The sequence below is a fragment of the Penicillium waksmanii genome (assembly GCF_028829765.1).
Source record: "Penicillium waksmanii strain IBT 27052 chromosome Unknown utg000001l:1.0-4852451.0:1.0-4856178.0, whole genome shotgun sequence".
Classification (NCBI taxonomy): Eukaryota; Fungi; Ascomycota; class Eurotiomycetes; order Eurotiales; family Aspergillaceae; genus Penicillium; species Penicillium waksmanii.
In genome coordinates, this window is record NW_026643248.1 from 4248491 (window position 1) to 4265401 (window position 16911).

Sequence of the window (16911 nt, forward strand, 5' to 3'; positions counted from 1 at the left end):
CCGCACGAAGGTAGAAGGATTAATATGATAGTAAGAAAGGGGCTACGATTTAAACTTATATCTTTATATTTCTTCCTATATAGATGTCAGTCCCCTAGTCGAAGGGTGACTCCCCTTTAGCTTTCGTTAAAAAACCCCCGGCAAGGAACCCTAAGTGTTAACCAAAATCGGGAGGGGGAGGGTTGAGAAAAAGAATAATTCGCAAAGGGAATGAACGAAAAGCTTCTCAGTAATCTGTGTGCTGGCATAGGATGAGATTGTAGGCACTTATGGCGAGTCAAAGTGACTCTGAATTCAATATTAGGATGTCTTTCCGCTAGGCTTTATATTGCCGATGTACCTTCGATGCGCTGGCGTAAAAAAACGTAGTCATCCTATTTTTTTTTGGCAAACTCGAAGTTCTTGTAGTATCCGAGATTAGATTTACCTCTAGTTTCTCACGAATTGATTTGTGGAGTCTAAATTCGTACAAGCTTAGCTAATTCGAGTTCCTTCCTAGCGAATTCATGCTAGATTGCACTGTACTGGGAGACGAGTGCATCGCGCGCTGTGGCCCTGAAATGATGGAAAGGGGGATTTGAAGGAGTCGTATGGACTTTATGTAAATGCTCATCTAATATCGACGTAGGGCCAAGAACTTGCTATGTTTCCTTTACTACATACCCAGATTGATTAAAAGGGTGTAATGTATGCTAGGGAACGCTCTAGAGCTATGGCACGGGATCTGCCTCAAGCGTGTTATCACGAGCCTAACCTCAGGCTTTTTACGTTGTTACTGTAATCTATAAACTCCTGGTATTTTTGCTTGGGTTTCTATGAGTTTAGACCTTAAAAGCCTTGCAACGCCCAACCGAGGATATGTCTTATGTTTGAATCCTTCTAATTTTTACCAATTGAAGGCACTAAATCAAATATGGGTGGACGGCTCTCGAAAGGACGACCATAGCAGATTTCTGTGTCCCTAATCACTCGGCCGCTTTGACAATGTATAGGCTTGCCACGATGAACCTCCTTTACCCCGTGGACATTGCGTATGACTCGAGTGACATAGTAATTTCCTGGAGGAGGTCTGGAACGCTCATAAGAAGCTGGCCGCGGTCGCTTCGATTTAGCCCCTTCGATCCTGTAGCTTATGCATTTCAGACAAAAGCATATATGGTAAAATGGGTGGATAACACACATCATATCTTGAATGATTATTTGATACTCTAAATGTGCCCTTTCGGCTTTTAATTTATTGGTATTTGATACTAAGATTTGCCAGCTAATCGTAAACAATGTGTATCTCATACAACCCAGCGACATCTATCTAGTTCATATTCTTGAATAAATTTGAGGCCCATCAGCAAGATAATAACCGACGCCGTTTGCCGATAACTCAGTCGTTCTTAGGAGAATCCATCTCCAACGGTCTCGTCTCGGCTAGATCGACATGTGTCTTGGCGAAACTCCGAGCTGAGACGTTTCGCTGGAACAGGATGCTTAGCTCTGCATAGGTCCGACCACTGGGTTCAGGAATACAGAAATAGGTATAGACCAAAGATAAAACACAAGTGCCACCATAGAAAAAGCCTGCTTTCGCACCCCAATTCCATGCCGACGGGTTCAGCATGTAGGGCGTGATGATGTTGCTGATAATATTAAGGATATTATATGTCATACGTGCAAGCACGATCGACTTGCTGCGGAGACGGACGGAAGGGATCTCCGCCACAAGTGAGTAGCAGACTGGGCCGACCGTGACGTCGTAGAAGAACGTGTATACAATCAGCATAGATCCGATGGACCAGGCAAGCCGGCTGCTACCGCTGCTGTCCGCTCGGAGCGGGGATCGAGACTCGGCGACACCTAGACCGCCAATCACCAGCAAGACCACTGCCAAAATGGCTAAGCCCCAGAGGTAAATGGTTCGTCGGCCAAACCGTGGTAGCGAAATCCAGGCTACAAACACGCCGACGATGCCGAGGGCATACTGTACGATAGACATGGTGAAGGCCTGCTCCGTCGGGAGTCCTGCTTGCTGGTAGAAGTAGGTGGAGTAGATGCGTAGACCCGTGCCGGATAAGATTTGAATACCCCAGCAGCAACAGGAAATCGAGGTGCGGCGTAGATCCACGCCGCGGAAGCAATCGATATAGCGAGTGCCTGTCCCAGATTCCCGCTCGTTCTCTGTCGTCACTACCATTAGTGTAATGGCTTGGTCGGCGTCAAACTCAATACGGCCGGGCGATGTTAATCGGAGGAGAGCCGCTTTGGCTTCCTCCAAGCGATTCTTGCGAACAAGCCACCATGGCGATTCAGGAGCGAAGACTATTCCGATCATCAAGGGAATTGGCCATACCCATTGCAGGGCAAAGGGGATGCGATAAGACCATTGGTCAGATCGTGTGAGTACTCCTCGCAGAACACCGGCGGAGAGTAGCTGCCCAAAACCCTGTTAATATTCAGATGGTTAGCTTTATCATTTCATGCTTTTCATCTTACTCCTTCACCAACCGACAGAGAGAAAATTGGAGGGGGGAGCTTTACCCAGCAGAGGTTCACGTAGGTGGTGAGATAAGCACGAAGATGGGTCGGAGTCACTTCGGCCGCGTATGAAGTAGTCAAGGTCTGAAAGATGCCCCAAGGAATGCCCATTAAAACCTGGCCAACTTGCAATACCTCGATACTTGGAGCAAAGAAGGGGATGAATATTGTAGCAGTAATGAAAGCCAACGAGACCAGCATCGTCTTGCGAAATCCAAATCGTTCCGACAGATAACCGTTGATGAGAAGGCCCATGAGCGACCCAACCGAAGCACCATTGGATAGGCCAGCTTGCCAAGCAGCGCTGATTCCATACGTGCCATCCGGCAACTGCTGGCCGTATTTTCTCTGGAAAGCAGGTTGAGCAAAGAGGGCACCCACGAGCTTCATGTCGTAGCCTTCCATAATGATGGCTAGAGACAGAAACATGGACCATGCGACTGCCTTGGGATATAGCCGGAGAGCCCGCAGAAAGGTGAGCTCATGTTCGCTGTGGGTGGCACAACGAGCTTCATCCAAAAGGGTGTCTCGGTGTTTCGGGAACGTAGCCGTATTGTTAATATGAGTCGTCGCCATTTTCGGAAACAATCTATTTCAGTTCAATTTTTCTCAATTCTTTGGCCTCTGAACGATGACTCCACCTGTGGTATTTATGTACGACGCAGATCTAGGTCCCCCGGTGGCCTGGCGCAAAAATCCGGGGAAAGGCAGAGTTCCCAGGCAAATCGGATGCGGAGAAAAAACACCGAGGGTTGTGAGTTCTATCTGACGGCTAAAACAACCAATCAGATGAACCAGGTTAGATGACTACACTACCGCCAAGGCCAATGCACGCAACTTAAATTTTTTACCAACTTGAAAGATAGCGAGCCGATCGGCGACGGGTTAGAAAAATCTAAAATATCCCATCGGCGATCGCTCGCTAGTTCCCAGTAGCCACTAAATCCCAAGGACCTCTTAGGCATTTAAATGAACGTGAGTAGTAACGTTGGATTGCGAGATACTTACAGTTCAAACCCACCCAATCAATAAAGAAAACACCAAACTTTACGACTATGCCGCACCAGGTGCGATATCACGAGCCCAAGTGGTGGAAAGAAAGTGTTGTGTATGAAATCTATGTTTCCAGCTTCAAAGATTCCAACAATGACGGAATCGGTGATATCCCTGGCATCATCTCCAAGCTGGGTTACCTTCGGGACCTAGGAGTGGACATCATCTGGGTCAGTCCTCACTACAAGAGTCCGCAAGTCGATATGGGGTACGATGTCGCCGATTACCAGAAGATTCACGAACCTTACGGGTCAATGAAAGACGTTGATACCCTCATAGAGCGAACTCATGCCCTGGGAATGAAAATCATCTTCGACCTCGTTATCAATCACTCGTCGGATCTCCACCCCTGGTTTGAGGAGTCGCGGTCATCAGTCGACTCCCCCAAGCGAGATTGGTACATCTGGCGCCCTGCCCGATATGATGCGGCAGGAAAGCGCCATGCTCCAACCAACTGGCGAAGCAATTTCGGAGGCCCGACCTGGACCTGGGACGAAAAGACCCAACAGTATTACTTCCATATCTATGCGCCCGAGCAGCCCGATCTCAATTGGGAGAATCCGGACTGTCGACGCGCCCTCTACGACACAACAATCAGATTCTGGCTCGATAAGGGCATCGATGGCTTTCGCGTTGACACTGTGAATCGCTATTCCAAGCGTATGGACTTTGTGGATGCTCCCGTTACCGACCCTGCCGATGAGACCCAGCTGGCCTTCCACAATTTCACAAACGGGCCCCGCATTCACGAATATATTTCGGAAATGCGAGCGGTACTCGATGAGTACGACGTCTTCACTGTAGGAGAGCTTCCCAATACTCCGGATGAATCCGACGTGATGCGATTTATCTCGGCTCAAGCAAAGCAAGTCGACATGGTTTTCAACTTTGATACAGTATATCTTGGTCAAACCCCAGGTGATCGCTTCAGACAGCAGGATTTTACCAAGAAAGACTTCAAGCGGGAGCTGACCAAGTGGCAAAATGTGATTCGGGACACGGATGCCTGGACGACGGTTTTTCTTGAGAACCATGACCAAGGCCGATCTGTTTCTCGTTTTCTATCAGATGACCCGGCCTATCGCATCCAAGCAGCCAAGATGTTGGCCTTGGTGCTTGGAACGATGACGGGCACCCTCTTTCTATACCAAGGTCAGGAAATTGGTATGGTTAACGCACCGTCTTCCTACCCTGTTGAAGAGTACAAATGTATTCGCTCGGTCAACCATTACAACAAAATTCGGCGGCAGACTGGTGGTGACCCTGCGGCTTTGGAACAAGCGTTAAATGCACTTCAAAAGGTTGCCCGAGACCATGCCAGAGTGCCAATGCAATGGGACGACTCCGCCAACGCAGGTTTTTGCGCTGCTTCCGTCACTCCATGGATGCGCGTGCTGGACACTTATCGTGAAATCAATGTTACCAGTCAGATAGGCAACAAAGGAAGTGTCCTCGAGTTCTGGAAGACCGTGATTCGATTCAGGAAGCAGTACAAGGGTCTCGCAATTTATGGGCGATTCCGGCCGATTGATCAAAATGAAGATGTGCTGACCTTCATCAAGGAAGACACCGATGGCAAAGTCTTACTCACGGTCGCGAACCTGAGCGACCAGCCACAACTGTGGTCGCTTCCATCGTCTTATCCCAGGTTGAAGCCATCTAACCTCGCACTAAGTACTCTTTCACAAGTGGTTGGCCACTCTAGCCTGGCCGCCTTTGAAGGAAGAGTTTATGTCTCAGACGTCCTCTGACAAGAATTCAAGCGGCTACAACCGAAGGTGCACTTATGAGCCAATGTCATTAAAAATAGAGTACATCATGAATTCTCCTTTTCGTCTCTCCTCCCGAACCATCCTTTTCTTTGGTTGGTCTTATAATGCCACATATGTGTATATAGTCTAGATAAATGGTGGCGGGGTGCTGAAGTGCTTGAGACAGAAGTATCTAGTATCCACCCTCTCGGCCTGCTTAAACTGCTCCTCACTTATGCCCTGGGCAAGGTCTGACACGAGCTCACTGTGCCAGACTGGATTTTTGACCTTGCGCAAAGTCCTGACCGCCCACCCACTTCGCTCGGGATCTGGATGCTCGACAGCATAAATGAATAACGGCCATATGAAACCGGGATCCACTGCAGAATGTTCATCAGAGTGGGAGTCCACTATGTGGTGTATTTGTCTCATGGCTTCCAAAGACTCCGCCGATGCGGTACGGCTTTTTCCGTAGGCACGGCCCAGATATATGACCTCGGCGGAAAATGCCACACTGCACAGGTCAACGAGTCGACCAATCGAACTTCTCAATCCCGGCCATATTTTCTCTTGCAACTGGTCCCTGTCTACCCGTAGCAATGACGGCCGCCTTTGCCACAAGTGAAGAAGAATTTCTTGAAGCTCCTCTGCCACATTTTGAACTTCCCTCTCGTCTGCTTGAAACCCTCGCGAGCGATGATGGCGATTCAGACTCGCAATCTGAGTACTGACCATCGATATCTCCAAGTAGAACTCAAACAATTTGTTGGTGAGATCGCCTAGAATTGCTTGTTCAGGGCAGAGAGCTTGGTTTCCAAGTTGACCAAGGCCAGGCGTCGGACCTCGGCACTCACATTTCAAAAGCCTGCCCACCTTCGGAGACAAAAGTCCAGGTCCACCAAGATGCATCGTCCTTGTGTGGAGAATTTGGAACCAGGCTTGAAGACGGCGAAGCACTGGAGACCACACATATGTTGTGTTGTCCGCCCAGGCTTCCAGCTTGTCCACTAGAGGGCCTTCGGGCTTTAGAGTAATTGGCACGGTCTCGTGTTGCGCCACAATTTCGAAACAGCATAGCAGGAAGGTCACGACCAAGACAATCTCGGGCCCATCACTATCCCGCTCTAGCATGCTGGCATAGCCACTTTTTGCGACATAATAAGATGCCATTGAACTCGTAGGATCTTTGCAGTTCATCTTCGTCTCATAGAGCGACTCGACAGCAGATATTGCCCGCGAAAGGGTGGCATTATGGCAGCCGAGTTCTATCATGTATCGTTTCATTGTTTTCCAGTTCATATCATCAAAGTTGGCAATGAACGGTGGGTCTACCTGCTCTAGGAAGTACGAAAACGGCGTGGTATCGTTCATAACAGGGGTTAAAGATGGCGCTGGGCGTAGTGAAGCTTCGTCGAACAGTGACATGTGCGACCATGGCAGCGTGGGACTGGCTGAGCTTCCGAGTAACCCGAAAGCCCCCGACTGATCTTGGACTGAGAAATCTCCGTCTGTGCCGAATCCAAGCAGGTGCAAAGGCGTTGTCCATGTTTCAGTCCCTACAAGAGCTAGAGATGATGGTGATTGCAGCGACAAGCCGCCAGATGGTGTACTTGGCATCACAGTACCTTCCGCAGCGATATTAGTTGTCTCTTTCCTTATCAAATCATCGGGGCCGCCTCGGTAATCTGCGCCTCGGCCGGGCGAATTTGAGATCACATAGATGCAGGTCCGCCTTAGTCGGGTGCAGTTGTGACAGTGAGGCCGCTGCTCGTCACACTTGACCTTTCTTCTGCGACAAGTCAGACAGCCACTTCGAACACGAGGGCGTGGTCTGGTTAGCATCTCAATATCGTCTGGGGCTGGTTCCCTGCTAGTATCAAATGACATGATGCAGGCTATGCATTCCGCTACCAAATGTCCTTGAATTGTCCTTGAATAGAAGTAGGTTCGACTCCGCACCCAAGCAATGGTAGACTTTTCACCTCTCCGAGAGTTGACTAACACGTGATAATAATGTCTTGGCGCACCCATCAATATGGCAACACTTATGAACTCCGCCTCGACTATCTTGTAAAAAAAAGACGGTAACAAACTGGAACTTATATTTGAAAAGGTTGTGCGATATTCTGTCTGGAAACAAAAGCTGAGCACAAACCCAAGGGTACAGATGGATGTACTCGGCAACAGATCAAAGGGGTGGTGGAGTGTGTTGTAGTTCAGAGGTATGAATTGTGTTTTTGTTCAGAGGGAAACATTAGGCTATATATATACAACGAGAAGAACCAAGTTGATTTCCAATCAACTTGGTTCTTCGTATAGATATCTCGGGATTAATTCCGATGGTTCGGCTTGGTTCCTGATCTGCGCCAGCCTCATATCACAACATTCCCCCTCAGGATCGCTTTGCTGGCAGAGCGATACTGGAATTGCCCAGAGCAGTCAGGCCTCGGTAAAACCACTCAAAAAACCTTCGTGGGAAAATAAGGTGGAAAGAGCGCCTATGCTGTCATGCATGTAGCCTTTGAGTTTCTGAGGCGTCAATTCCTAAGAGACTACAAAACTTGGCAAAGGACGTTGGCCCCAATGGCTTGGTAAGACCATCTGCGGCCTGTTCCTCAGTTGGAACATATTGAAGCCCAATCTCGCCTGCATCCAGGACGGCTCGCTGATAGTGAAATTTCACATTGAAATGCTTCATCCGTTTGTGGAATTCAGGGTTGCGAGAAAGCGCAATGGCGGACTGGTTGTCAGCCATGATGTTAGTGACCGGAGACCGATACAGCTGCGTTCCGGCTAGAAAGGTGCGGAGCCACTGCAGATGCAGAATGGCATTGTATTGTCCGATGTATTCGGCATGTGTCGTAGACGTGGCCACTTCCCCTGTCTCTTGGACGACCAGGAAACTGGTACCCCTGCAAGCTGGAATACATAGCCAGACGTCGAGTATGCACCGTCAGTAACGACAGAGCCCCCGAAGTCGGCGTCGCTCACAGATGCAGTATTCAATGCGCCTGCCGTATACACCTTGCCGAGTGATTCCAGCAACCTTCGCGAAGGCCTTCTTCTGCGGCCATACAACGAATATCCAAGATCCTGTGGCATGTCAGTTCCCTGTTGGCTTGGATTAACTACTGGAGGTGTCTTTTCTTCACGCTCAGATGGCGTTTTCTCTCGCTCGTTCGAGGAGAGCAACGGCGATGTGGGTGGTGTTGGCAGCCCGCTAGCTGACCTTGGCATTGACGGAAAGACGGGCGATGGAGGAGCGTTGTCCGGGAGGTCGTTGCCTGTTTCCCCCTCGACGAGTGGCGCCACTGGGGTCCTCTCATCGAACTCGACATCACGGGAAAAGACCGTCCTTTCAGAATGGATCTCATAGAGCTTATACTGATTCGGTTCGCAATAACCTAGTAGTCGGCACTCGGATGATCTCGGTCCGAGTTTTGCTCGATGCTCTTTTGGAATTAAGACCCATGCACGGGAGTCGATCCGTCGTAGATGTAACAGCGATGGCGGCTTCCCATAAATAATTTCGTACTGGGTCTTTTTCTGAAGGATTGAAGCTGGAGCGCGCAGCTTCAGATAGACTACTGTGTCTACTAGCTCGACCCACCAGGAAGGAGGAAGGTTTGCATCGGACAGGAGCGTGTTGATCCGCTCCCGGATAGTGCGATTGGTACGCTCAGCCAGTCCATTCTGCCCTTTGCAGTAGGGCGGCGAGGTGTCAAACTCAACTCCCTGGGATTCGAGATGTGTTCCAATGGGCAAATATTCTCTCCCGTTGTCGGTGAGGAACCTTTTGATCTGGGCGCCGAAATGTCGGCGCATCCAGGCCTCAAACTGTTGGAACTTCTGGAGCGCTTCATGCTTCCACCTCATGGCATAGGCCCACGAGCCACGGGAATAATCGTCAGTAAAGGTGATCACGTACCTGGAGCCATCTTTGGCCATCGGCATCTCCATGATGTCCGAATGAATCAATTCGAAAATTCTCGTTGAATGCAGACGTGGCCGTCGTGCACGGGAGTTCCTCTTCTGATGCTGCTTACCCGACATGCACGCCGGGCACTGCGGCGTTGCCTGCAGCTGCGCCTGCGTCAACGGTCGGTACGGAGTGCCGGTCTGCCGGAGGACCACCCGCAAGTCACCCCGGTTCAGATGTCCCATCCGAGCGTGCCACAGCGCTTCGGAGGCCTGGTCCACTCCTTTGCCCGCATCTTCTTCGAGTATCCGAGCTTCACCACCGAGTTCAGAGGTTGACGCTGTACATTCTACGTCACTTGACTCTCGAGGGTCGTCAACGTCCATGGCCACCGTCTGCGGTTCCAGGGAATCTGCATGGTCATGGGTCGCCGGCGCCCTCGCCAGTTGGACTCGCTCTCCGGATCTCTTGCTCACATGGCACCGCAGGATCAGTAGATCCTCCTCCGCGTGGTAGGCGGTCCCCACAGTCCGTCCTCGGCGTTGCACAAAGACGTTCTGCGGGTGCGCCACCACCGAGTAGCGGTCTCGCAACAGCTTCGGCACACTGATCAGGTTCATCCCGACGCGTGGCGCGAAGTACACATTTTTCAGCACCAGGGGTTGGTTGAACTTCCCCCGGAGCGTGAGCTTCACCGTACCAATCCCTTCGGCTTCCACTGGATCACCCGCCGTGTCCAACATCTCGCGATGGGGCCGAAGACTGCTGAAGCAGCTGCGGTCCCAGCAGATGTGGCTGGTGGCGGCCGAGTCCAGGATCCACCGGGGTGACGGTGCGTGGGTATAAAGGGTCGTCACCCTCGCCCTCACGATATTGATCCGCGGTCTCTTGGAAGTCGGCGGGCCCTGCCGATCTTCCATCTGGCTTGATGGTATGTTTTGTAGATTGTTCCTTGGTGAGCCGGAAACACTCCGTTCCGCCTTCAGGGCATGGTCCCTGGGCGGCTGTTGTTCGCGCTGCTTCTTCCAGCACTCCGCAACTACATGGCCGCGCTTCTTGCAGTAGTTGCATTTCTTAGTGTTCTTCTGCACCACGTTGATGGAAGGATTGCTCGTTCCACCGGGAACTCTTTGCGGGAACGTCGCGGTATCCTTTCGCTGCACCGTCTGCTCAGCATTCGCTAGACGGTTGCCAATATTGGCCGGGTTGACAGGATCCTTATCATTCTGGATCGCATCCACAATCAGGATATATTCTGGTCCAATCTGCGTCAGTAGGATTGCAATGTGCGCTTTGTCGCCGATGGATCCAGGGGCGATCGCATTTAATCGATGGACTAGCATCCGTACACGATCGACGAATTCACGTGCACTGCCGCAACGCTCGCCAGTGATCTCATGCAGCTGGGCGAACAGCTCGCAGAACGTGGCGAGCTCCATCCGCCGATACCGTTCTTCAAGTTCATTCCAGAGGTCGCGGGATGTCTCTAGCCCCGCGACATGGATACTGATATGGGGGGACAGATATCGGAAGATGGTGTGGTAGGCTTCGGCCTCGCGGCGCGACCATTCACGATGGCGCTCGAATGCCTGGACCTCCACTTCGAGGCGCGCCTCAATCGCGCGTTGCCTCACCGCCCCGTTGAGGTGCGGTTCCACCAACGGGTGGATGTCCGCCGTAATGGGTTTGGCGTACTTGAATGAGCAGTTAGGACGCTCAAGATCGCCCGATACGACATCCCAGACCTGCCTCGCTTTGAGGTAGGAGGTCATGAGACGTTTCCAGGTCGCGAAGTTGTCACTTCCTGTCAGAGGCTCGATGGCTGTGACGGCTCGGTCGGGCGAGTCGTGAACCAGAGCAGACATGGTGATGGCTGTGAAAGCGGGGTAGATATATAGTTAAGATAATCAAGATGATTCTCAGATGAGTAGAGACGGTACCTGAGAGTTGCTGCCGGGCTCATAACCTGTTGTAGTTCAGAGGTATGAATTGTCTTATTGTTCAAAGGGAAACATTAGGCTATATATACAACGAGAAGACCAAGTTGATTGGAAATCAACTTGATTCTTCGTATAGATACATCGGGATTAATTCCGATGGTTCGGCTTGGTTCCTGATCTGCACCAGCCTCATATCACAACAATACTTAACTCAAGCTCCTAGTATTTTATGATATCTTCCACCCAAGCCAAAGGGCTGATGTGAGGAAACATAACAGCTCCACCCCATCAACGCTGAATGCAATTCACGATCCAAATCTGCTCCATCACTCAAGACCCTGATTTTGGCCGGGGAACCAATGGGCCGGCACCACATGCAGATATGGGTGGATCGGGTTGAGTTGTACGAACTATACGGGCTCAGCGAGTATACCGGATTCGTTGCTATTTCGCCCCGGGTCACTGTGCAATGTGCAGATTCCAGTGCTACTCGAAGTTTTGGCCTCTCCTCGCCGACGGCCACGGTGTGGCTGGCCGACCCTGTCGACCATAACCGACTAATGCCCGTTGGGGCGGTTGCTGAGCTTCTTCTCGAGGGACCAGGTCTAGCACGAGAATATCTCAATGATTCCACTAAGACGGCAGGGCGATTTATCACGTCTCCTGCATGGCTTCGTGGCGACGGGCGCCGGGTGTATACAACAGGCGACCTCGTCCAATATCTCGCGGACGGAAGCTTTCGCTATATTGGGCGTAAAGACTTCCAGACGAAGATTCGTGGAATGAAGGTTGACTTGGCAGATATGGAATACCAAATTTCTCAGCATTGTCCCTCCGTCACCCGTGCGATTGCCGAGGCGGTTTTACCCAATGACTCGGACGCGGCATCGGTCCTGGCGGTCTTTTTGCATTATGGAAATCTATTACCAGTCACCAGTGGAGTGAAAGAGGAGAACTTGTTTGAGGCGCCGAGCAGCTGGTACACACAGTTTAAACTAGACGTCAGCCGCTTGAAGGCGGAGCTGCCGGGGTCTTTGCCTCAGCCTATCATACCGAGTATATATCTTCCCCTCATAAACATACCACTAACCATGACGGGGAAGATTGACCGGCGTCGTATTAGAGAGGTTATTCGTAAGACTAGCTGGTTCCAGCTACAAAAATATGCCGACCAAAGAGTTGAACATGTCCGACCGCAGACTGCCGCGGAGGCCACTCTGCACAATTTACTCACACAGGTGCTTCAGATTCAACCAGATACATTCGGCGTGCATGATAGTTTTCTGCATCATGGAGGAGACTCAGTCAAGGCAATGCATCTTGCACGCCTATGTCGGCAGCAGGGCCTGTCATCAGTCACATTTAAGGACATCATGGAATTCCCAACCATCAGACAACTTTTGTCGAAGCCAAACAAGGAACTAAACGTGAAATCTACACCCTCGACGGTCGAACCGAGATCTAATGTATTAATTCAACCAAATGATTCTCTACAGCAGCTCATCGCAAAGAGACTCCGTGCGTTGGAACTTCCGGAGGACACCAGGGTCGAGGCTATATACCCATGCTCTCATGTCCAAGAGGGAATTCTCATGAGTCAGATCCATCGTCCGTCTCTTTATCTAATCCGAACGACCTACAATGTGGTGGCAAAGGCACATAACGGTCAGCCAATTGATACTGATCGACTCAAGAACGCCTGGAAAGAGCTGATTAGAATGCACCCAATGCTACGCACCATATTTATCAATAGCACGGTACCAGATTTATTTGCACTGCAGGCTGTCCTCGCCGAAGAAGTGTGTGAACTGTCGATTGTGCAATGTGACAATTTGCCTTGCGAACCAACTCTCTGCAATGAAAAACCAGAGCCAGTCAAATCCATCTGGTCATCAATTCCGCAGATGACTATCAAGCAAGATGGATTAGGTCGGGTTTCTCTAGGGCTCGACATCAATCATGCAATTACTGACGCAACCTCTATGTCAATCATGATGCGGGACCTGATCCGACTGTATTGTCAAGGGGAGGAGATGGACTCCGGCAGTCTTCCTCCTAGACTACTCTATTCGGACTATATCGATCGTCTGAGACAGGAATCGACTCCATCTACACTGGAATTCTGGAAATCTTACTTGCTTGATGTAGAGCCTTGCCTATTTCCACAGCTGAACAGGCATTCTTACGGCATGAATGATGATTCACGCTGGCAGAATTTATCGATTAATCTTGACTATGAGAGCAGATACCATGAATTCTGCTCAGCCACCGGAATGACAATTGCTAGTATCTTCAAGCTGGCATGGGGCCTTGTGCTATCCAGCTTTACGGCATCCCGCACTGTGTGCTTTGGATATATGACTTCCGGTCGGGATCTGCCTCTGGCTGGGATTGAGCATGCAGTCGGACCGTTCATCAATGCACTTCCTTGTGCTTTCAAAATACCATTAGAGAAATCTATATTGGAGATACTTCAGGCCTTGCAGGAAGACTTTACCAATGCTCTTCCCCATCAAAGGATGTCGTTAGTTACCGTTCAACATTCTGTTGGCCTCGCCGGGGGTAACCCTCTCTTCAATACTTCGCTCACTTTCCCACCTCAGATAGACTCCGATGATGAGCGCGAGATCCAACTTACTGAAATAGACCGTTGCGATCCGACCGAGAATGAGATCGTCGTGGAGGTCACGGTCCGAAACAAAAAAATCGGGGCGGACTTCAAGTATTGGGCTCGCAGTCTTTCTGAAAAGCAGGCCAAGAATGTCATCAATACGTTGCGACGTGCTATCTCGCAGATTATAAATAATCCCCAGAAAAGGCCATCCGAGATACAGCTCATCAGCTTAGAGGATGAAGCGTTGCTTCACAGTCTGAACTCGACTCTACCACCATCCCCCAATGTTTGCATCCATACCCTTATCGAGCAGCAATGCATCAATCATCCAGAAGCGGAGGCCATCGCTAGCTGGGATCGGACTATTTCCTATGGCCAGCTACTGGAGCTTTCAGGAAGCTTAGCGTTCCAACTGATTAAGAGAGGCGTCAGACGAGGCACCTACGTACCACTATGTCTATCGAGAAGCTACCTGACACCCGTTGCAATGCTTGCTGTCATGAGGGCAGGTGCTTCCTTTTGTCTGCTTGATGTGTCCCACCCCCTGCCCCGGCTGCAATTCATTTGTGGAATGCTACAGCCGTCGATCATTATTACTTCTACCGCGCACCGTGGCCTGGCTGAGAATCTCGGTGGGAAAGAAGTCTTCTTGGTTGACAACGAGATAGACGATAACATGAACCTGGCTGTTGGCTTGGATCGAGGTAATATCGCGGATCCTAATGACCCTCTCTTTGTCGCATTCACCTCCGGGTCGACGGGTGAGCCCAAAGGCATAATTATTGAGCATCTTTCTTATGCCTCGAGTGCCTCTGAGCATGCTGAAAGACTCGGGCTATCTCAAAATTCTCGGATGCTTCGAAAGGGGGTCCACATTGCGGTTAGAAGGGTTCATCAAATCAAAATTTCACTCAATATTCTATTAGTTTTTGATTGCGAGGCAAACTGCGGCCTTCATGAAGGCAACAATTTATCCGGATTGAGATAGCAAACGATTCCAGATTTATAATTACCGAGATGAATCAATTGGAAGATGACAGTTGTTGAACTGCTTTATATAGCACAAGCTGCTCCATTGAGAGCCGTCAATTATGCTTCCACTTTGCTCCCGATATTCCCGCATAATAAGCGGCATATTGGTACCAGTCGCGCTTGCAAAATACGTCTCATGGGATTTTGTAGTTGCTCATCCCGATCTTGTATTGACTGGAAGAGGCTTGGAAAGGGACTAGAAGCTTTATATGGAGTGAAATTCTGGGTTTCCCGTGAAAACCCCTGATACTTTATTCTTAGAATGCCCTAATTGTAAATTTTTCGGACCCATGGAACGCTGGCTTTGCGCAATTTATTCCTGTCTTTTGCCGGAAAGGGTTCACCGCAGAAACTCTTTGGGCGGGAGGGGATACAGTCTCAACTAGCAGACAAGCATGCTATATCACTTTATCACCGTTGATTTAGTGAGTGAGGTGAGTGAGGTGCTGATTTGTGTTGATGAGTGGAAGTTTTCGTAGGTACAATTCATACGCAGAGGATCATTCACTGGCGACGGCCTAACGTTGACATTTGCAAGCCTCTCCAGTTGACGACACTCCACTTAAACTCAGACCACCGCCTTCCACCATTCTCAGGGAATGTTAAACTGCTGGAGTTCGTGACAAACTATATATTTTTCTGACCACACGTTTTCAAGCTGCAAATTTGTCCTTCGCTTCAATTCAATTCAATTTTGAGGACCCTCTTTTTTGACAGCCCCTCATCTTCGACCGCGTCAGACTTCCTTCGCCGAAGATGATACCGGACAAGAAAGCCTCTGAACATTGCTCCAGCGAGATTTTGAGACATGACAATGAATGGTATGATATCTTGGAGGGAGGGAACTGCACTTCAGAACACGCCGACTCATCGAAGCCTAAGGGCTCATCTCGTACGAATACCCCGACACAGTACGATCACGCATTGTCTCCAGCTGCAAAGCCCGAGAGCAGACCCAGTCGAAGAGTTCAGTTTGAGCCCATTGAAAGGAGCCAGTCGTCAGAGCCAAAGCAATCTAGTTGGAATGATGAGGCCGAAGCTGTAAGCCCACAGTATGTTGCAACACCACGTTCTTGGCCAGTACGGTTTCTAACTAAAATAGCAGACCGATCACAGGGAAGCAGAAGGGAAACATCTGGCCGACTAGATGACAGAGGTAAGTATCCGAAGCCTTTGTCATTATTTCGGGGCCGTACAAGCCATTGTGATCGTGTGACTGATGTAAGACACAGATCGATGTCAAGAAAGCGCAAGGAACGCCGTCGGCAAAGTGGTGATGGTAGTTCCACCCTCACCACACCATGCAAATCCTGCATGAGGTAGAATTTTCCTAGAAGAGAAATCAATGAATCGATCTACAAACGGGACATACTGGGATACAATTTGAGAAGACTCATTTGAAAATGGTACTCTATGACCATATGTATTTTGATTGTCGCTAGCAATTCTCCAATCCCGCCCAAGCGAGTTCCAGCCATTGTGGAAAACTTTCTCTCGCTTTTGGGTAGGATGCGGTCAGCTGGTATCCTAACAGAACCAAATTTGCACGGTCGGCGGGTATCGGGTCGCGAGTTTGATTTACGTTTCACATAATGATTTTTACATTCTTGATCGTGGTTTGTGTTCTTGAATCTCTACCAGATTTGAATTGTGTTTCAATATTGGCTGTCAGGACGCAGAAGATCGCGCAACACGATGTCCCAGACTCGCCTGGCTTTGTATTAGAACATCATGAAGTGTTACCAGGTCGGTTCTTCAGTCTAAATATAGATATGGGCTTCGGTGACTTCCATAGTAGCGGATTTTGTCATTGTCTATTTGATGTTCTTGAGAGACTACGATTTAGCAGGACTTCTAGGGTACAGCCTACTGGTCTGCGGATACCAAGGGTGAGGAGGCTTGGTAGGGAACTCGGTAACACAAAATTCAGGCCTATGCGTCCTCATAGAGCAGGTAGGAAAAATAGATGGTCTAATAAGGCAAGAGCCCATCGCGATCGCTGTACCGACGGAACTGGGAAACAGGTTGAGGAACATAGGATCAATGACATTTTCGAACATCGCTGCTGCAATCGCG

At 49.8% G+C, this 16911-nt stretch overlaps 5 protein-coding genes across 5 annotated transcripts; 3 read left to right on the top strand and 2 right to left on the bottom strand.

Annotated features, from left to right (window-relative positions):
* Nucleotides 1-1378: 1378 nt before the first annotated feature.
* Nucleotides 1379-3114, bottom strand: N7481_001479 (uncharacterized protein; the record flags this gene model as incomplete). The annotated part of the gene is made up of 2 exons (XM_057260698.1): nt 1379-2434; nt 2485-3114. 2 exons carry the CDS (start codon nt 3112-3114, stop codon nt 1379-1381), a joined length of 1686 nt encoding a protein of 561 aa, XP_057128530.1.
* A 467-nt stretch (nt 3115-3581) lies between these two features.
* On the top strand, nt 3582-5330 carry N7481_001480 (glycoside hydrolase family 13 protein; the record flags this gene model as incomplete). The annotated part of the gene is made up of 1 exon (XM_057260699.1): nt 3582-5330. One exon carries the CDS (start codon nt 3582-3584, stop codon nt 5328-5330), a length of 1749 nt encoding a protein of 582 aa, XP_057128531.1.
* A 147-nt stretch (nt 5331-5477) lies between these two features.
* On the bottom strand, nt 5478-7217 carry N7481_001481 (Zn(II)2Cys6 transcription factor domain-containing protein; the record flags this gene model as incomplete). The annotated part of the gene is made up of 1 exon (XM_057260700.1): nt 5478-7217. One exon carries the CDS (start codon nt 7215-7217, stop codon nt 5478-5480), a length of 1740 nt encoding a protein of 579 aa, XP_057128532.1.
* A 4331-nt stretch (nt 7218-11548) lies between these two features.
* On the top strand, nt 11549-14786 carry N7481_001482 (uncharacterized protein; the record flags this gene model as incomplete). The annotated part of the gene is made up of 2 exons (XM_057260701.1): nt 11549-14683; nt 14730-14786. 2 exons carry the CDS (start codon nt 11549-11551, stop codon nt 14784-14786), a joined length of 3192 nt encoding a protein of 1063 aa, XP_057128533.1.
* Nucleotides 14787-15230: 444 nt separating this feature from the next.
* N7481_001483 (uncharacterized protein) lies at nt 15231-16112 on the top strand (the record flags this gene model as incomplete). The annotated part of the gene is made up of 3 exons (XM_057260702.1): nt 15231-15260; nt 15553-15876; nt 16068-16112. 3 exons carry the CDS (start codon nt 15231-15233, stop codon nt 16110-16112), a joined length of 399 nt encoding a protein of 132 aa, XP_057128534.1.
* Nucleotides 16113-16911: the final 799 nt, after the last annotated feature.